We start from the raw sequence: 22878 nt of genomic DNA, 5'->3' as shown, positions 1-22878 counted from the left end.
TCATACAAAACTGAATTAACTAAAAATGAATTCAATTCTACTTAAAGATGGCTAAAAGTATTTAAAAAATGCATTGGCATCGTGTTCTGATATATTCTAAACGTTTCAAATGTCTAGCTAGTCGGTAAGTTAGTTAAAAATCGATTTCAAGATTTGTACAGGACAAACAACCACCGGACAAATAAGAATACGACCTAAGAAAAAAAAAGTTGTAAAATAGCATTAAATGTTAATTTGCAATCCATAAATTTCCCACCGCCGGTATCGGTACTAGCGACTTTTCCTCCTAATAAAGTACTTCGTACAGTCAAGAGAGTTTTATGTCAGTTTTCCTTTCTATTATTTTATGAAGATATTATTTGGTCTTACACCACTGTGACGCTACGCAGTGATAGCTCCACACACCGATGTGGATCTTGGAGCACGTAAAATCTTTCTGAAATCGTCTAGAAGACGGCCCTGCATATCCACGGCTTTACATCACGGCCCTCACATCCTGAAGCGGGCCCCCTGGCTAGGATGTTTATGCGGGTCCCCATACATATCGCTAAGGGGACAGCGTGATGTTCTACACTAGTGCTACCTAAATAGTAGTCTCCAATGGAACCCCAGGGTTCCGCAAGGTAAAATTATGGGCGTTCCGTGTATTTTTAGCGATGTTTAGTTTTTTTAAATAAATTCACTTGAATTGTCGGCACACGCTATTATATTATGAAGCACTGATCGCGATCCCTTTTTGTGGAAGTCAAGTAACATGCGACCCTTCAGTATATTCGATAAATAGCGATTTTTATTAGTCAGAAAACACACTAAAAATAATTTTAATAAATTTCTGCACTTGAATTATCTTTAATTACTTATATCAATCATCATATCGTCACCGATCAGGCAAAAGTCACCAACCCTGAAAATGGCAATTTTGAGTTGAGTATGTCACCCGAAGCGTAAAATTATGTTCTTTAAGATGCAAAACTCACCACGGTATGACTTTCGATAAAATCATAAAAAGCAAAAGTCATTATAGGTGAATAGACATTATTGACTATATAAAAAAATAAATCCTTCGTTATAAATATACAAGCAAAAGTCACTATACTATGGATGGTGAGTTTTACTGATCCTTCTTTTGGCTAACATTGTTCAGATTATTAACAAGCAAAAGTCACCAAACCATAATTGAGCTACCTTGCCTCCTTCAAAACCTTCCAGATGTTTTAATTAGCATCAAAAAGTAAAATTACCTAAACATTAAAATCTGATTTTTCCTCCATTTTCAAACTTTCAAATTGCGATATCTCAAAACTATGTTTTTAGGGTTGGTGACTTTTGCCTGAACGGTGACGATATCACATAGACTTGCATCACATAGACACCTATTTAAACTTTAATGGTTTTCAAGTAAGATACAGGCGAATTTTTTTTACTATTAGAGAAAATTTGTGATGCGTGTTTATGTCACTTAACTGGTCGATCTCCCATGCCGGGTCCCTCTAAGCGCCCGGGCTTCCAGGCTAGAACCCTGTCAGCCCCCCTTGTGGGGGCCATGCTGTACATACAAGACGGGTAGAGATGGGAAACGTAAAACCATGTATATCATATTAATCTGTTCTGTTTTGGGGACATTAAAGTGTTGCCATTGTTGATTTTGTAGGTACACATGCTCGTAAAGTGGCCAATTATTACTGTCGGATGGTCAATAGCTGTCGGATTCACCCTATCTACATAATTATTATAGGTATCTCATTATTTTTTGATCAATTTTCATTTTGGTCAGTAATAATTACAAGGTTCTTTACTTTCTTGGCGACGTTAAAAATCTCGAACGATAATTAGTTTTCTTGTTTATTTAATTGGTCGCTATTTCTAACAAAGTAATCAAAAATGTTGATGAAGACTTTCTTTATTGCGATGGCTATTAAACGTATAAAAGTAATAGCAAGAAAGGGCAACTAATTTTTATACAAATTTTGAAAAGAAGGGGGTGGTATTAATTTTGCATATAAAAGAGGCGCCTGCGCCACACGTGAAACTTTAACTTGCTTCAGTGATTTCGATACTTGTGTTACTTATGCGTCAATGACATTGAGCTACTTTACAAGCTGTTTGTTGTCGAATTTAAAAGCGGGCGATTCAGCTACTGCGATTGTGATGATGACACACAAAACTTTCCATTCGCTGAGAAGCCAACAAGCTAGCGACTATTTTGATAGAACGTAGTTCGTTTTTTTACCGGGAGGTCACTACTACGCTCTACTGCTCAGACGCGATAGGCCCACACGCTGGCGTGTAGCGTGTAAAGTTGACCGGCTTTCAACTTTTCTCGGTAGATTGTTTACAATCTCCTTGTTAGCTTATTCGATGATGACACTGGGCGACTTTACAAGCAGCTCGTAAAGTAGCTCAATGTCATTGGCGCTTTATACTACTTACGGTAATTATGGTTAGTTTACACTGGCTTAGTAGCACTACTATTACTCATTAGTACACGCTAGTCTCACTAGCCACTAAGCTAGGTACTTAAAACACAGTAGAATTTACTCGAGTTAATAAGAGTAAAAGTCTATTAGTAGCACCATGACAAATACTACAGCGCTCGAAATGGACCGGAACGCACCGGAGCGCAGCTCCTGTTCTTATTCTGCAGTGTCTTGTGGAAAAATTTAATATTGCATCACGGTTCGTGAATCATTAAAAAATACGAAACCTGACGGAATCATAGAAAAAATATAATATTTATGACGTGACGTAAGCCTTGATTTTCATCACCATCGCCGACACATTATAGCATTATACCATAATCTTGCATGCCCCGAGTTTAACACATTGATCGCCAACTAGTTTTACATAAAATAGTTAAAAAATGATTATTTGTTTTTAAGGTATTATTTGATAGGTTATGAAAGAATATAATGTTTTTTTTTCATTTTGATGATTTTTCTATGTAAATATTGGTTTTTATGATGTGCCGGCCACATGTGTCCGTCGCGGCGCCAACAAGTTAATTTATTCTATTGCGCCGTGCCGGCCATTTCGCCGGTCACCTGTCCATATGTGTTGACGAGAGCATGGTGCCATTTCGCGGTCGAATTATATTTAGATTTAGATAGTATAATAAACAGAAAAGGCACAAATACGGAATAAAAGTTTTCAAATTGGGTAGTATCATACCTGGATACACATAAACTGGAAATATACGTATACATACCTTATAAACATTTTTGTTATTCTATTTTTTTATTATTTACATATTTTTTATAACTTACATTTTTATAATCTATTTAATTTTTATTTTTATATCAATAAAAACACATTTAAAATTTAAAAGGAAAACTTTTTTTTTCATTATGTACATTCTTTACATTAGTGAGCCTATATTTTGTGACTGTGAAGACATATTTTCAGGCCAAGTGGCAGTAATATACAGAAGGGCCATGCCGGTCACCGCGTATCGAAAAATGCACTGCGAGCGTGCCCGCCGGCGCTGTAGAACAACTCTAAGGCAGGTCTTCTTTGCCGGTCACCGGTGACCCCCATGGCCCCCTGAACGTAATCCAATGCCGGTCACCGGTGACCCCCATGGCGATCAACGTGTTAAAGACAGTTATTTCATTTTATGGTCAGAGCTTGGTATTTATATTATATAATACTAGTACATAGGTACTTAAATATGTAAATATTTTCAGAAAATTATCGAGCGCTCCGGTTCGTAAAATCTTCCATTTCGACCGCTGCAAATACAAAAACACGCACAAAAATCCTGCTACTATGGTACGTACTAACGATCAGTAAATAGGATGGGTTTCTTTCACTCGCTTTAACTAATGCTTATTAATATTCGACCGGTTTATACGACGTGTCGCTATTAATGCTAATACAATATACTCAGTACTAAGCCAGTGTAAACAAGCCTTTATAGAGAGTCCTAAGTAAAAATGTTAATACAGTACCTAACCGGCATGACAAAAAAGAGACTTCGTAGGATTGTAAGACAGGCAAAATCACTCTTGTAGATTATTTTACGATACATTTCTTGGAAAACGATTAAATTAATAATGATTAAAGATATGTAGTCAGCACTCGGCACGTTACCTGGTACAAGATTACAAGAATGGACAAGATCAAACAGGGTATTCGAATTTTGAATTTGTAGGTAACTTGACGTTACCAGTGGTGTATTGCTAAATAAAATATTTCCTGTTGAATATATTTTTTTAACTTAGGGCTTGCACAGACAGAGAGCGGTCGGAGTTCTGCGTTCAACCGACCGTTGACCGCTAGCGTTCAGGGACAGCAGACAGGTGGCGGTCAACAATGTGCGTTCCATTTGTATACAAACGTTGTAGTGACACAGGCGCTGCATAATGCGAGACCGCTATATTCCGACTGCGAGTGGAAGTGAGAAAGCACCGCTGTTGCGTACTCACTCCCCCGTGTGGTTTCGCTCTATGTTGTTTGACTGCTCAAATTCCTATGACGGGACTGGACGGGAGGTACGGCGTTCTTAGTAATTCCGGGAATAGAACTCTAGAACGCTAGCGTTCCAATTGACCGGCGCGGTCTGACCGCCGGCTGTGTACCCATACAGTATGAAGTCCATACAGTACAAAGAACGCCGAACTCCGAACGCGGAACGCAGACCGCCTGACCGCTCTATGTCTGCGCAAGCCCTTAGATCGGGGAACACGAAATGAATGGGAACTTACTTACCTTACTGGGTATGGAATTTACTAAAACACGTGCTAAAGAATATGTATTTTCAACAATTACGTCTGTATCATAATGATATGCATTATAGTTTGTCACGTAGATTTATCGCGCATTCAATATTTGAAGACAGTCGGCCCGCATTGTTTCACCTGAGTTGTATGTTTCTATTTTATTTATCTGTTCCGTTGGACTCCCTTTTCTAGCATTCTTAGGTCGTTAAAAATTTACAGAGAGTTTCCATATATTTTTCAAGTTGGCGCCCGTGACGACCAACTCACTGATAACGTATCCGGTGTAAGTCGTGGGCAGTGACGTCCCTAGACAAAATACCGCCCCTAGGCATCGCCAAAATGCCACCCCATTTTTATACAGTATTTTTATCATCCTTTCATGACTCCAATATCTAATAAATCTCTTGTATGGATAGGTAAATTACTAACAAAATATAAAGGTAGCATAGGTACCACTAATACATACAAAATTAAATTTAGATATAAGCGTCGGCCTATATAGTGTCGTGGGTCCCAGGTTCGAATCCTGGGTCTGGCAAGTACACGTATTGTTTTTCAATTTGTGTGTGAGTCAGAGTAAGGACCTAAGAGGTTGAGCAAGTGGCTGACATCCATTTCTCGTAAAAACAAAAATCTGTTAATACAAAACCGTGGAGGCCCATAATATGATTCTATTAGGATTGGACATGGTAGGAAATATGTATACCCAAAATCATCAGAGGCTGAGGTTCTATGTGGTTCGTATTTTACACACATTTGGTTTGTACCGTTAAATTTAGCAATACACAGATTTATTATTTCTACACCATTTTTACTAAGTACCTATGCTATTATTGTAGGCATGTAAACAAAATAATTTTAGCTACCTATGTCTATACATACCTAATGATTCTCCTCGATTTGCCCCCCAAGCGTCAATCTGCCTACCCCCACGGGACGTCACTGGTCCCGGGTCTGTCAAATTTACATGTTTTATGTTAAAAAAAACTCATCTGAGAAAACGTTATTCAAGATTTTTCAGTTGCTTGATGTCTTTGAACATTTGGCTTTTTAGTTATAAGAATTTCAGGTGAATAAACTCAAATTGGTCCTGAAAGATATTATGAAACTTTAGCTTTAGAGCAGTGTTTCCCAACCTTATTTCTGCCAAGCCCCACTTCAACGCTTAAAATGTCTCCATGCCCCCCCTATCAAAATTTTATAATTACCTAACTAATTATGAAAAAAAATATGAATTGCTTCAAATAAAAAATGCACTTATTCAATACTATTTTTAATTTAACTTTCGTAAGTAAATATGTATATTACGTTACATGTCCAGAAGAAAATTAGTGCGATCCTTGTGTTATGCTTCGTCTTCAATTCAAGATGACCTTTTTGCCCCCCAAAACATTCAAATCGCCCACCGCTGGGGCGTACGCCCCACGTTGGGAATCACTGGTTTAGAGTCACAGCCTGTACTCATTTTCAGCAAAATCATTCCTGGGACACACTAGGTCTGAGGTACAGAATATACCTATTCAGTGTTGTCAACCACCACTGACTAAAATATGTCAGATAGTGTACTAACAGGGAACTGAGAAATAATGGGAACTGAAATACCTAATGGGTAAGGAGTAGCAGTTAACCGATCTCGAGTGAGGAAGAACCCGGGATAAACTTAAACACGTGTCAAGAATACGTCATACGTCGAATACTGACAACTGCTCTCGGCTTATGCATTGGCGCTCATTTAATATTTGTGTATTACACAGCTATTGCACGTGCATAATACGTGTTTCAGTCTTGTAGGACACTCACACATTCAAAACCCTGCATCAAAATGCAGTGTATTGAATATAGCCTATCGGAATTCTATTTATTATCTGTTCTATGGATACTAAAATAAGCTAGTTGGCAGGAAGAACGCTAGATTTTCTTACAATTAAAATAATGTCTTGAAAAAAGGCACTTCACAAAAATAAGTCATATTTTTTTAACATTGTTTTGTGAGAACAAAATATATTGAAGAATAATAAATTATTTCGCAACCCAAGTCATAGAATCAAAAATTGGTACGAAATTTGTTAATTACTTAATTAATATTGTATGTCTTATTATTATAATAATATATAGGTACACGTGCCCAGCATTTCAAAAATTTGTCTAATACTCTAGCCTTTTTTGAGAAATTTTAACGGTTAAAATGTAAATAAAAACGCTGGATTTAACGCTATTTGCCAGATACATATTTTGCAAGCGAGATGTCTATTGAAAAATACTACATCTGGCAAGAAAACACCAAGTGTGCAATGCTGAATAATTATGTATTTACATTCGTCACTGTTCTGGCAGAAGACACTAATTCGAAAAAAATTACATGAGTTAGTTATACCAAAATGATCCTTATTTCAAACTTTACCGTCTAAAAACCTTCTTAATAAATAAACAGTCTTTATTTTAAAGTCATCCTTTTTCCGATTACTTAATAAACTCACATGATAGACCATTTCAAACATTTTAACAACTACAAAGTCAAATTACTCAAAACTAGTATTCTCCAGTTAGTGTGTTCTGCCAGAACAGAGACGATTATATTTTTTGTTGAATAAGAAATGCATAATAATTATATGTCACAGTTGAAGCACTGCATATTAAATTCTTCAGTAGTTTGTAAATGCATGCGTGTGTTTACTACCACTACGATATACTATTTTTCTATGATAAGCGAAAACCGTGAACTGATAGTTGTCCACTTGACCGACGGCCAGTGTGTGACAGAGATGGCAATATGAGACGTCAGCGATTTACTAATGGCCCTACTGAGAAAAATACAATCGAACATGTGCGTCCGACGCGCGTATATTATAGTTGTGTAGTATGTGTAGATAGAGGCTATATTCGTAGCTATAACCGCGTTTACAAACTTTCAGATATTTTTATCAAAGTCAGTTACCGCTCGGCAGAATCAACCATACACATTCGTGGTGCAGTGATCGCCTGTGCTAGGTATTAAGCCTTTTGCAGTTAATTTCCCGGTACAATTAACTAATTGAATTCTTTTCGAGATGAAAGCCCGCATCGCTTGTGTTTTCGTGAAGATATCCTTTAAATACACCGTTTGCAATATGACATAGTTGGCCCGTTAACGCATATCGCATATTTTGGCGGTCTATTAAAAAGTAAGGTTAGATTTAAATTCTATTAATTGCCCGACCGTAATATTATCTTCAGGGTTTCAATTATTAAGTTTTGTTTATAAATAATAATAAATATCGTTGTTGACGAATTTAAAAAAAAATCGCCTGTCTTCCATTTGTAATAATTTATTTTATCGTGTAATACCAAAGTGTTAAAGATTTGATTTACCAAATATTCAAACGGTTACTGCATAACGTCTCACTGAAATAGTTTTGTGTCTGTCGCGGTCGTTTTAAGTACCGAAATAGACATTATTGTCTTGCCAAAGTTCAAAAAATCTCGTCTCTTTAAAACCTGTCAGAAACGGGCTGCAGGATTGCAATCTTGGAGGATATCAATCTGTGAAATAATATTGTTATATTGTGGTCACCGTATCACTCGACCGCCGCGTGATCTCGAATTTTCTGGCTGTGGCTGCACTTCTTCCGTGTCGTCCCAATTTCTAAATCTGTGATATTAGAGTTTAGTTTATTCGCGGTAAGGTCGGTGTATTTTGTTTCCAAGATGCGCTCGGCGAGCGACAGGAGCCGGAATGGTCACGTGCTGGTTTGGAATCAATCCGGTCTGGATGCTCAGACTGCCCGACGGAAAAATGGTATGATAATCTCACAACAATCAGTTCTATTCCCACTTTGATATCATAAATACACAACGAACAAATCCTAATTCCCCAACACCGCAATGGCAAACTTGTTGATAACGTTATCGAGCGACGAATAACGATATCAGTATACTTACATCCCTTTTCTCCCCATGGCTCTTTGCCGCTACTTTTCCGGTGCGATAACCAGGGAAATCAAGGATTCCTAGATTCTATCAAAGATCATACCTATTGTTTCAAATTTATTTGTCGAAAAAAATTTCAATCCAATCTGTGAAATTACTAATGCTTTATTGAGGCAAAATGCATATTATTTTGTTGATAGAATAGCATTAAAAAATAGGATCATAACTCCTTCACTATTAAACATTTGTTATTATTTTAATTGACTTTATAATAGGGTTTTCTTCACTTATCTCGCTTTCCCGCGTGAAAGAACAACGTGTGTGGCCTTTCTGAAAGGTTGTTGACCGTAAAAGCCAAGTTTGGTCATAAAATAAAAAAATCTGGGTGTAAATAGAAAGGTGAAAAATTATGATTTACTTAAAATAATATTAAAATTTGTCCTCATTGCATTGTGACAACAGAGTTGTTTCATGTTGAACGCATATAATTAATCAATACTCAAATTATTTCCCAATTTATCTAATAAACGTGAAATTATTCACCATTTAGTACCTACCTAATTGCATTTATTAATAAATTCCTATAAAAAAACGAGCATGACGTAAAGATTATTTTGCAGCCCACAGAAAAATGAATAGGTAATGAGTTTTTGCTATTGACATCTAGTGTCACTTTGATTTCTCATTCCATTATTGTTCTATTTTCGAATCATTTAAATAAAATTTTATCCTCGTGTAAGTCGTTTTTTTTTTTTTTTTTTTGCTTATTTGGCATTGCGTTGGTGATATAAAAGTTTCCTTCGTCTTTTATTACTATTTATTGCTGATAAGTTTTTTTCGTCGATAATATGACGATGATTGCACTGACTTGGCATGACTTGCTTCTGTCTATGCACGAACATAATGCAATTCCGCACAACGGAGGAGTACCTACCTACCCATTACAAGTTGTTAAAAAAGTAGTACCTAGCAGTTTTCACACCACCCTATTATGCGTAAAAAGAAAATAAACATTGTGTCTTCTCTGCATGAAAAGATATTAGCATTTTATTTCCTACATTGGATTAAGTGGACATTGGACATGGTGAATAAAATGTCGATATTACTTTCATCACAACCATATTGTTATTATTTGAGCCTTTTGGCTTGATTTGTCCTCCTTCAATCACTAAAAACAAGAATAAATATCAATATGGAATAATACTAATGTAGAATCTTTTGAGAACAAGATCTCATTTACAAAAGTTATGTAGTATTTAGATACGTCTTATATTCGTATCCACTCACCAGCATCTATTTTAGCTGGTCATAATACAGTGTAGATCATGGTTTCCCAAACTATGGGTCGCGACCCACCAGTGGGTCGCGAGCGAATGTTGAGTGGGCCCTCGCCACTGTATACATGAATTAAAAAAAATAGGAAGTGATAAATTTGATATTTCATTCAGTATGATTGTTTTGAAACACTTGAAACTTTTATTATTGAAAACCAAGTGCAGCCTAAGATGAACACACTGTCTGAAATTTCCAGTAATTTATCACTGTTAATAAATAACTTTGACGATTATTTTGGGGAAGAGATGAAAAAGTTTGATTCGTTGCGTTGGATTTGTAACCCATTTCAAGACGACTTACCAACTAGTATGTCAACAAAAGCAAGCGAAGAACTCATTGATTTATCAGAAGATACGTCACTGAAAAATAGTTTCAATCGTAAACAGTTAACAAAATTCTGGCTCTCAGTTGCTGTTGCTGATAATTATCCTTGCCTGTTCGATGAAGCTATGAAAGTCCTCCTCCTCTTTACTACCTCATATCTATGTGAGGTCAGATTTTCGGCTATGGTTAATATTAAAACTAAATACCGAAATAAATTGGATATATCAAACTCACTGCGATTAAAAGTAACTAAAGTTGAAGTTGATGCTAAAACTGTAATGAAGAACAATAAGAAACAAATACATCCTTCCATTGAAATAACTTTGTAAAAATACCTTGCAGGTGTAGGTATTTAAGTAATATTTTTAGTTTAAGTTGTGTTTCTTATTTCAACAGTCTTTCATTCATATTAGAACAAGTAAGACAGCATTAAGTAGTTCCACGACTTGCCACTAGGGAATCTGAGCATTACCAATATTTATGCCCTCTTTTCTCTAAGACAGCCAAGAGGTGGGTCCCAAGATTGGAAATTTTTGTTAGATGGGTCGGAGCCCAGTCAACTTTGGGAACCACTGGTGTAGATTGTAGGTAGAAAACAAAGACAATAATCCATTTCTATAGTATTGTACTATGTATGTAGCACAAACAATCTCCCAAAACAAAAGTTGGTATACCTATTTCTTAAAAAAAATATTAATAGTAAAATAACCATCGATGTATATTCTTACTTCACGTTCAAACGATTAATTATTATGATAATGTGGGGATACCAGAACACGTTTGGTCTGATTGGATTATGTTTATGATTCTTTGAATTTCCCGCTATTAAATCTCCGAACGCGAACATATTCTATTCTGAATAGGTAATTGTTACATTCATTCTTCTTACGACAGTTACGATGAAAAATATCCTACAGTGGTGTAGACGTAGATTTAAGGCATAAAGCCCATTGACGCAGCGAGTGCGGCGCTCGCGCAAAATTTCTACAAGTGGCGCGTAAATCATCAAAAATACAACGTAATCAAATACGCCAGCGCCCACTGGACTTGACGATGCCTTGCGCCCCGCTTGCCGCATGAGTCACCGTTTTTCGCTTCTCGGCGATACGATTTAATGAAAATACAAAGAAGTCCATTCATTGAACACGGCTACCAAAATTACGCTGCTCGAGGCGTCGTCGATCGACGGGCGAAAAGCAATTATTTAATAACAGGGAACTTTTGTTCCGTGTCCTATATTTCGCTGGTTGAATAATGTCGTCGTAAATATTTATTACAAGCCCCGAAATAATATAATATTTTTATTGCTTTGTTATGAGAGACGCTGTAAAAATAATTGTTTTGTGCTGCTTGGGCCGCTTATTACATATGTGAAGGGTAATGCGCGGCGAGAGACGTGTGATTATGGTTATGAATAAACACTTAATACGCCGACTTCGCCCGCTCGACGCGTTCTATGGGCACCATCGCTAAGAGTGTCTCTCTGAAACTATGAACACGGGTGTCGATTCGCTCATCCGGCAAAAACCACACGTTGTTTTTCGATGTTTGTTTGATCTCAGAGAAAAGCACCAATACATGGTGCATCGATGGAGATTTCAGATTGATGACACCATTAACAAGTTTGTTTTTTGAAAAAACTAATGCGACTCCATTAAATTGATAACAGAAATATAGTTTACAACCGTGTAAGTGTCATCAATATTAGTTCACTAGTTTTGGAATTATAACCGAAAATTTTATTAAATAATAATATTTATTATAAGTAACACATTTATCACTGTCTAAGTGTGTACTGTTATTTGTTCGTAACAGGTAGTCTTTTTTAGGTATTTTTTTAACAAAATAAATTGTGTTACCTACACTGGTAGAGGAATAACAGATTCTTCTGCAACGGTGTTGGTGTCATTTGAACGTAATGGGTGGTACTTCAATGAAACGGCAAATAATTTTCAACAGTAGGTGCGACGAAATTTCTCACTAGTCGCCAATCGGAGACACAGTCGAGGTGTCCGCACGTCGATTTGTTTTGTCATGGCGTCGGATGAAAATATTCTTAAATCGTGTAAAGATGACTAAAAAACTTTACGTATGTACCTACGTAGGTAGGTGCGACCAAATTTCGAACTCGCTGGCAATCGGAGAGCGAAAGTCGAGCTGTGAACACGTCAATTTGTTTTGTGATCGCGTCGGAGGAATATATTCTTAAATCGTGTAAAGATGACTAAAAAATGTTCCGCATATACTTAAAAAAGAAAACATGTCAATGAATATACTAGTATTATTAGTAATATAACAATAAACATAACATTAAATGACCGCATGTTGGATTTTTATGACAAATTATATTTCTTTCGGCACGCGTCATTTGCACAATCCGCGCATCGCCTAGCCTTAATGAGTCGCCTGCACTGCCAGAAGAATCTGACACCATTCTAGAGTAGGTACCGATACGTTTTATAACTTTGCTCTTTTTACTACACCAATACGCCTCTTTGCCTGATTACCACGCATAAAATTAGATCAAATGATACCTATTCACTTGTATTAAGGCTATACCTCAACTGAGGCATGGTCTAAAAAGATCGTGACTAGGCGATGCGCGGGTTGTGCAAATGACGCGAGCCGAACGAAATATAATTTTTTCATAAAAATTCACCATGCGTCCTTTTTATGTTGTTTATTATTATATTCGTAATAATAATAGTATATTCATTGTCATATTTTCTTTTTCAAGTGCATGCGGAACGTTTTTTAGTCATCTTTACACGATTTAAGAATATATTCCTCCGACGCCATCACAAAACAAATTGACGTGCAAACAGGTCGACTATCGCTCTCTGAATGGCAACGCGGCCGAAATTTCGTTCCAGATATAGTTGAAAATTATTTGCCGTTTCACTTATGTATGCTCTTAATATAATAATATGCAGTAATAAATAGATTATATTATATTATTTTCAGAATATATTAGTACACCATTTTCATCCTAGATCCGGAGTGCAAAATTATGAAACGTTTACTCTACTGTTGGTTTGTTATTTACGTAATAAAAATTAAAAAAAATTATGAATGAAATCCTAAAAGCACGTGCTTGCCAGATAGAGTTGGCCAGCGTAGTCACGTTATTTTTTTCACTATTATTTACGCAAAAGTGTAGTAAATAGAAGAGAGAGAGAAAAAATGTAATTAAGCTGTGTGTAAATTTAAAAAAAAAGGAAATTTGTGTTACCGCGTGATTTATTGTTTTCGTCTTGAGAAAACATGTGGTCAAAGCTTGCTCTCCCATTCATGAGCCGGTGTGCCACTGATTTATCTTAGCGTAGTAATAATATCCGCGAATTTTTAAAATGTCATTCAGCATTATCTCGAGTTGTACCTAACGTACGTAATAATAAATGTCTACGCACGTGTGATTCCAATAAATACTTATATTTTACGCGTTCTTATCTAAATTTATTTAATGATAGATTGCATCTAATTCTAGGAAACTGCGATATACTCAGATACTGCGGAATGTGTAACTTTATTCTATTCATTTACTGATTAAGTGTCATTGGACAGAGGCTATGTAGTGAGTAATGTTCCGTACCTTATTATTAAATTTTTCTGAAAACAGGGTAACATTATTCCACTTTGTAGCTTCAGAGCCAGTGACGTCCCTAGACAAAATGCCGCCCCTTGGAAGCGCCATAATGCCGCCCCATTTTTATACAATATTTTTTATCATCCGTGCTCGTGTCGTTTCTGGTCACCAAGGACCTCGAAGGGCAACGGAAGTAAACTAGTCATTGCGAACCCGACAAAAATAATTAATACATTTTGTTTCCAAGTGAGCTGATTTTTCTTAAAGGAAAGATATTTTAGTTATTAAGTACTCAGTTAAGATAGCTATTTCTATATATACCAAATGATTCTCCTCGATATGCCGCCCTTCGAGTAACTGCCGCCCCCAAGCGACGCTCAATCTGCCTACCCCCACGGGATGTCACTGTTCAGACCGTGCTGTAAAACATGATTGCGAATTTCCGATATGCACCCTTATTGCAATGTAGGGGTAGAGTGACAGAACATAATATAATAAATAGAATTCCGATAGGCTACCGATACAGTAAATTTTGACGCAGGGTTTTGAATGTGAGTGTCCCACGAAAATGAACCACGCATTATTGACATGCAATAGTGTGTGTAATCATGGCCCCCACAAGGGTGCTGACAGGGCTCTAGCCTGGGGTCCCGGGCTCTGAAGGGGCCCGGCGTGGCGGTCGACCCGATAAGTGAGATAAACACACACCACAAATTTGCCCTAATGGGTAAAAAGTCGCCTGCGGCGCTATTTTATTCGTAAAGTCTTGACATTTTAAAATGTTTAGTTGTGTGTTGTGTGATGCAATTTTTGATTACTTGTGTCGATTTTCGACAACTTACTCCGTAATTCAAATGGATTTATTCAACCATACAAAAAAATCGATAAAAATACACCGAATACCCTTATTTTACCTGAAACAACATTTAGAAAACGATTCTGTAAAAAGTCCCACTGCGCTTAACCCTAGCGATCGGTAGGGGGGTCCACCAAAGATCCTATCCTGGGGGGGGCATGTGTGTAATACACCAATATTAAATGAGCGCCAATGCTTAAACCAAGAGCAGTTGTCAGTATTCGACGAATTACGTATTCTTGACACGTGTTTAAATTTATCCCGTATTCTTGCTTACTCGAGATCGGCTGCCTGCTTCTCCTTACCCGTTAGGTATTACAGTTCCCATTATTTCTGAGTTCCCTAGGTAGAGTTAATAGTATTACTACCTCTTTCCCGTGTGCTTCAGTTCAAAATATTTTGAGTTGAATATACAGAAGTCGAAATATTACTTTAGCGATAAATTAGTACAAAATATATGTATCTATTTAGACAGCTGTTTTTCTCTTGTGTACATTGCGTTTACAATTATTTATAAGACTAGTTAACAAGGTGATGAAAATTGTCGTCAAATTGGATTATCGCGTTATCATATCGAAAAGAAGCGAATAATTCATCATAATAATAAATGATGATTCCCAAACGGTGTGCCACTGTGACGCAGGTTTTTCATTCCTTTTCCTTCATAAATCGTTTAAATCCTATGTAGTAATATTTTCATACACTTGTAGAAATATTGTGTACTACTGTACGAAAACATCTTCTTGGCTACGCTTCCAGGCGCTGTTGTTTACTAAATGGAAGGAGCTTATAATGGAATTGCGGTTAAAAATGGGCGGAGCGTGTTAGTTCACAGTTTTAACACGTAGCCAAGAAAATGTTTTCGTACAGTACTCGTATGTAAGTAATAGTAAAGTAATACGTTTTATCAATTTTCTTTGGTTTTATATTTTTATATAGTTTTTTAACTTTTTGATTATTGTTTATCGGTAGATCGGTAGTATCGGTAAAAAATATTCTGTATACCAGAGGTAAACTATGGTAAATCCAAAATGACAACTTCACAGGAGAGACGAATTTGTGATTTTTGGAACTTTCAACTGGAATGGAAAAAGATAAAATTTATCTATTTATCAAAACCTTTTTGTTTGTTTACCGCTGTAGTTCGATTATAAGTTTCATCAAAAGAATTGTATGTTTTTTTACTGTTGTTTACCTCTTATAGTTATGGAGTTACAATGACATTTTTAATTTTTAACGTAATAAGAGTAATATGAGTTACAGCTGTTTACCACGTATGAAAGATAAGTAATGAAGTAACAATAGCTCCATTTCACGATTTTCTAGTTACAATAGTTTACCTATACAGTTCTTAATGTTTTCAGGTACATATTTATTAATTAATACAGTTGAAATTGTAAATTATCAAGCCATCGCCTTAAGGGGGGACATGCTCGTCGAAGGTCAAAATTGAGTTTTTATTGTATTTTCAAACCATGATCCTGGACAGTCCTTAAACGTTGTAGATAATCTATTTATATAATTTTGAAGCCTTGTTATCCTTTATAGTTATTTTAAACATTTGATGACTGCAGGAAGTATTTTTGTTACATAAAATAGTATTCTTTTAAACCTCTCGCTCTAATGTTTTAGAATATAGTCATATTTCGGTACATAACTGTGCAGTGGTGTTAAGATTTTTTAAATTTATTAATTTTTAAACGCATTTATAAAACCATTAGTATAATTTATTACGAGATAATTTTTGTAAAATATTCACGATAAAAAAATATTTTGATAATCTCTGTGATCCCAAATTTGACAAGAATTAGGCATTTTATTATTCAAAAAATCGGCAAGATTAACACATTTGAAGATGATTCTAAAGATACCCATTATAAGCTATGTCTTTGACCATTCAAGTGTGATAAAAATCTTATGAATAATGATTGCTTTATAATAATTATTGACCTAAGAATAAGGTAGTGTTTTTTTGAAATACGCCATTTCTTTTGTCATTCCCTAGTAATTAAGCTACAACATACGGCCGTAGCCATAAAATGACAAACTATAATTAAAGTAGGGAGTAACATTATGTTAACGCGCGTGTTTGAACATGTACTTAACCGAATTTTTTTTTATTTTTTTTTAAACGGTACATGTTCAAACACGCCCGTCAATATCGTTTTACTCCCTACTTCAATTATAGTTTTTCAATTTATGGCTACGGCCGTATGTTGTAGCTTAACCACTGGGGAATGACAAAAGAAATGGCGTATTTCAAAAAAACACTACCTTATTCTTAGGTCAATAATTATTATAAAGCAATCATTATTCATAAGATGTTTATCACACTTGAATGGTCAAAGACATAGCTTATAATGAGTATCTTTAGAATCATCTTCAAATGTGTTAATCTTGCCGATTTTTTGAATTTTTGATTATCTCGTAGTAAATTATGCTAATGGTTTTATAAATGCGTTTAAAAATTAATAAATGTAAAAAATCTTAACACCACCTCACATGGACGTACTGAAATATGACTATATTCTAAAACATTAGAGCGAGAGGTTTAAAAGAATACTATTTTATGTAACAAAAATACTTCATGCAGTCATCAAATGTTTAAAATAACTATAAAGGATAATAAGGCTTCAAAATTATATAAATAGATTATCTACAACGTTTAAGGAGTGTCCAGGATCATGGTTTGAAAATACAATAAAAACTCAATTTTGACCTTCGACGAGCATGTCCCCCCTTAAGGGTTTTGTAGAACAAAAAAATGATTTTATTGAAAGTAATTTATTATAAACAATTAATAGTTTTATTTTACAGATTGAATGTGTCATAAAATATAGCGATGTTTTAGTAAAAGCATTGTGAATTATTTAAAATTGCTATTAATACTAATTGGGTATTGTACCTATGCATAGTAAAGAAATTATTTTTTTAATTTGGTTTTTTCATTTGTTTCAGGTATGTAAGCGAGTCTACCCACTATCCAGTGTATATTATGTTCAGAAGAAATTCACACCGGTGATTATTATTTATTATTGTTTTATAACCAACGCGAAAATGTAAAAAAAAATCCTTATCGACAACGTATTTACCTACGAGGAAAACGCCACACAAAATGCACGAAAATTCCACAGTGTTGTAATTCTGCGTATCAACATAATTGATTATATTATTATGAATAATTTTTCACTTTGGATTCCAATTATAAATTGTTATCTCTGGTAGGCACCAGGGGACACGAACATAATGAACGCACCTTTACATTATTGTACCTATTGCTTATACCTGGTTTGCAATCCCTGCATGATAATCTTTTCCAACTGAGAGACATTACACATATTTTTTCTTAAATATTGTACTTAGTACTGACTCGTGCAATGTTCTGAAAAATCAACATTGCTTTTTTGCACACCATTTTTCTTGCCAGATCTAGTGTTTTTACAAGGGAATATAAAATAAATGGGGACTGTCTTACCCTACGGGGGTGTAGTAGCGGTTTTGAAGCAGGGTTGGCTGAATTACTTTGTCCATAAAACCATGGGACACGAAGCGCGCTAAGTGTCCCTTAGAAAATATTGAATGCGCGTTAGGTATGTTTACGTTACAAACTTTAATGGATATTATGCTATAAGTTTATGCCATATTTTTCGAGACTCAAAATCCGTAGTCTGTTATATTACAACTGATACACTAAGCAAGTTCCCATTATTTTTGTGTTTCCTGGTTTTTACCTATCTAACAATGACACATCTAGCATAATACCTAATATAGCGTTTGTAGTGTTTTCATGCCGCCAACAGCTTGATGTTATCTGAAAAAACTCAGAGAGCAGTAAAAAAATAAAAGCTAACGAATTTGATTCCGAATTGGAAAAAATATGAAAAAACCTCTCGACTTTGATTCCGAAAATAGTAACGAACCTACTATAGTAGTTTTTCCTGCCATCTAGCTTATTTTTTAACCCCATCTGGCATATTTTCGTAAACGACGGTTGGCAACACTGATTTTGCTATGTCAAAAAGACGCCGGTGATAATTTAAACTTTGAATAAGACCAATTTGATAAAAGAATTTTATTGTTTTTATCCAAAGAATTTGGACTCTAAATAGAAAACCGTATTAATGAAGGAATATAAGTAAAATATTAGTTTGAAGCAGTTAGTTACCCACGTTGTAAGAATTTCATTAATATCGTTGGATTACAGTCCATTCATAGAAATCTGTGTGAAAACACTGTTCAAATGGGCGAGTGAACTCTATGGCCATCCTCCCACGGCGCAACTTATGTCCGTCGAAACTGAAACTAAAATTCCAGCCAGTATCTAAGTAGCTAATGTATTTCAATGGCGGCTCGCTGACGGCGAGACTGGAATCTCTCAGCTTCAAAACGGTCGCGAAGAGATGCGACATGCTAGTCGCGCGGTCTCTGAAGTTTCCAGTCACCGTAAAACAGTAGTACCAACATCATTAGATTTCGGTGAAAAATCATATTTTCTTACCAAAATTGGTAGCACTTCGTAAAGCCGCTAGCGTCATATCGTAAAAACCAAAACAACCAGAGACGTCAAAAGTAAATATTAATCGGAAAATTAAAATAACATAATTGTAAACGCTGCAGCGCGCGTATTGTCAGTTTTTGTACAACACAGCTGACAGTCCAGTTTGATAGTTTGAGGTTATGTGATTATTATTTCAACTGGGTTTCAATAGCGCCGTGTGCGAAGCATCACATTGGTCAGTTTATGAGTTCCTTCACAAACCAGTTCCATCAGATGTCAGTTGCGCCGTGGGAGGATGGCCTATGATTCCATCCGAGCTACGCATTGTAAACCCAAAATGTGTGTCGAATCGGCTTTACAACGAGCCTTGAAGTTCGTCCAGAGGGGTGTCGTCATAAAAAGGCGATGTTGATACTTGAATTGAATTTTCTAGTGTCGGTTGTCGAAAATCTGCACCTTTTTCATTACAGTATCTTACATGTATATTACAATTCTATATTGGAAACTCATTCCTCACAATGTTATTATTTATTCAAATACAAATTTAATTCTACTTCGCCAATACAATAGTTATTGGTGATGTGATACGTAAATAGATTTTTTTTCTCTTGGCGCGCATTTCGATTAAATCCAAAAATAATCATCGGAAGTGTCTTCGCATCTTCTTAGTAAAGTACAATTATTATTGTAGTGTATACTGTCGGTGTCTGGCATTAATTTTAACTACCATTCATTTAATACTAGAAAAATTACCAGGTGGCAGTGTCATCAACATTCACGGATGTGGCTTGGTTCTGAAATAGAAATTAATTTAATTAAGTACTATATAATTTTTAAAATCGTTTTACCTCTCCGACACCCATAGTCCGACACCATACTTCTTTATACCTTTCCGTCAATCTGTCGCAAATTAATTGTAATGTCGTTTAATATAATATACATGCTAGTACTGCACTGTCTGTTAAATTATCACGAGAGTATCCTATCATTAAATGTTTTCTTTCACGGGCTTATTAAAATAAATGAATACTTTTTTGCGTGTAGCTTTTATTTTTCAATTTTATAATTTGCTTATTCCTTCTAGCCTTGCTCTCTCCTACACATTTGCATATTATGTTTTCTCTCATACGTTACAGAGAGAGAGAGAGCTATATAAATCAAGACAAACGTATTATAATCTAATGTATTATTAAGGTGACGCATCAGTGAAACGCCAAATAATTTTCAACTGTAGGCGCGACGAAATTTTGGACTCGCTCGCATTCATTGAGAGAACGTCGAGGCAGAAGCACGTCACTTTGCTGCGTGATGGCGACGGGCCAATTAATTCTAGAATCGTGTAAAGATGACTAAAAACGTTACCCATTTACTTTAAAAAGAAAACATGTCAATGAATATATTATTATTGTTACTAATAGAACATACGTTAAAGTGCCCACCACCACCCGTCATATATGCACAACCGTGGATATGCACGGCCGCTTTCTATGACGCTTTAAACGTGTCTGAAAGAAGTGATTTTAAGTGCTCATTCCGTCCCGAGACGGAGCCGCACGGGACTGATGCTGCAACCATGCACCGTAGTGCTTAAAGAAGAAAGTTAAGAAAGAAAATGTTTGTTTTTGGACTGGCTCTGCTGTCCGCTGACGTTAAGCGCTTTGTGTACCCGCATACTGAGTGTCACGAATTGAAATGGATGAGTCTACGGAAGAGTCGGGACTATCCCGCTCCCCATACGACGCTGCAAATTTCTCAAATGCCGCAAAGTTGGCCTCGGTTGCTACCAGATCTCCATGACCAATTGGGCCCGTGTGAGGACGGACCCTGGCAAACAGCTCCGCTCGTTCGAATTCCATAAGCGGGCAATCCCAGAGGATGTGTTCAACATCTTGGTGGTCATGCCCGCAGGTACAACCCGGCCCATCTACTATCAAGCCAAACTCGTGGAGTCTGGCGGCGAAGTTGCCATGGCCGGTGAGGAACTGGCTAATCCAGTGCGAAGGTTGGAGTCTTCTAGTTTGGTGCCTGCAGAATACGTCTGGAAAAAAAACGGTAAGTGTGCCGCCCCTTGGGGGAGGCGGTCCACCTCGCCTGCCATGCCGCAAATGCGGTCTTGTACACAATGTCACTTACAGTCTTCCTGTAAGGAACGTCCTCGGATCTCTGCGGTGGTGTCAGATGGACACCGGCGAGTATTGTGCTGATCCCCCTCAAGAGGAGGGTGATCGATCCTCTGACTTGGACGTGCAGATCGAGGGGTAGCACCCCCGCGAGTACGGCAAGTGCGTCAGTAGAAGTTGTGCGGTAGGCTTTGGTAAGCGAGATCAGCGCAAGTCGCTGCCCGCTTAATAGTGCGCGTCTCACGAGAGTTAAGGAGTTTACTCGGGAATGCCAAATGCTGGAGGCGTAACCGGCAATTCCCATGAAAATTGCGCCGTATGCAACCTTAAGGGCTCTAGGCTTAAGTCCCCAATTGCTGCCCGCCATTCGGGCCATTCTCTGATAGGCCGAATTGGCCTTAGAGACGGCCGTCTTGGCGTGGTGAACGAAAGACAGCTTGTCATCAAGAATTACTCCCAGATACGTAACCCTTTCGGAGAAACGTACTGAGGTCTGGCCAAAACGAACCGTGGGCGGCCGTCGAGTTATGTTGACCCGAGAACTACCCCTGAGGAGGACAGCTTCCGTCTTGCTCGGGGCAAAGGTCAGCTTGTTCAGCAACCCCCAATTAAGGATTCTGCCCAAGGCGTCCGTGGCTGCACGCTCAAGTGCCGGTCGGCTCGTCGCCCCAACTAGCAGGAGCAAGTCGTCGGCGTACGCAACGAGCGTGCAGCCCGGAGGCAGTGGCAGGGACAGAACGTCGTCAAACAGAATGTTCCACAGAAGGGGTCCCAGGACGGAGCCCTGGGGACACCCCATGGTGGTCCTCCTGTGAATCAGGCTGGGGCCGGAGTCGTAGGTTATCTCCCTATTGCTGAAGTAGCTTTGAACTAAGGCAAAGAGGTCCCCGGGGATCTGTTTCAGCCTAAGCTTTGCCAGAACCAAGGGCCACCACGCAGTATCAAACGCGCCCGCGATGTCGAGAAAAATCCCGACAACGAGGTCCTTGCCAGAGCTCTCCACAGAATCGATCACAAAGCGAATCGCATCCTCGGTGGACTTTCCGGGTCTAAACCCAAATTGTCTTTGCGAGATTGGACAGTTTTCCGACAGGTGGGACTCAATCCTGCTGTTTATCAATTTTTCCAATATCTTCCCGAAGACGGGAAGGAGCGTAATCGGTCTATACGCTTTCGGGTCACAAGGAGGGCGACTGCCGGCTTTGGGGATCACCGTGAGATGACCCTTTTTCCAGCAGTCGGGGAATATGCCACTACTCATGCATTCTTTGTAGAGTTGCGTGATCTCGTGTGAGGCAAGAGACCACGCCCTTCTCGCTAGCGCGTTATCTATGCAGTCAAGCCCCGGGGCTTTGCCAATCGGGAGGCTGGCAAACAGGATCCCTAGTTCGGACATGGTAGTGGCTGCGGATCGCGGAGTGTTTAAGGGGAGCAGCGCATAGACGCGAAGCTGCTGAAATCGGTCGTTGTCAATGTCGAGCGACTCGTTGTCCTGCGGGATAAGAGCATCCAACAGGACTGTGGCGGACTCTTCA

At 37.5% G+C, this 22878-nt stretch overlaps 1 protein-coding gene across 3 annotated transcripts in view; it reads left to right on the top strand.

The window, feature by feature from the left end:
* Picot (putative inorganic phosphate cotransporter protein picot) overlaps positions 1–22878 on the top strand; it is a 221731-nt gene that overhangs the window by 123702 nt on the left and 75151 nt on the right. The window contains exon 1 of one of the 3 annotated variants that reach the window (XM_085944302.1): positions 7565–8493. The exons of 1 other annotated variant lie outside the window; for it this stretch is intronic. In XM_085944302.1, coding sequence (XP_085800428.1) covers positions 8403–8493 — 91 coding nt within the window. In that variant the 5' untranslated portion in view covers positions 7565–8402. Of the gene's footprint in view, positions 1–7564; positions 8494–22878 lie in introns of those variants that run through there. One more of the 3 variants, XM_085944305.1, reaches the window with a different exon arrangement.

This window comes from Rhyacophila brunnea, unplaced genomic scaffold (genome assembly GCF_057557595.1).
Source record: "Rhyacophila brunnea isolate RB1 unplaced genomic scaffold, BYU_Rbru_1.0 scaffold_17, whole genome shotgun sequence".
Lineage (NCBI taxonomy): Eukaryota > Metazoa > Arthropoda > Insecta > Trichoptera > Rhyacophilidae > Rhyacophila > Rhyacophila brunnea.
Note: the sequence above shows the minus strand (reverse complement) of the source record. Positions and strands in the feature narration are given on the sequence as shown.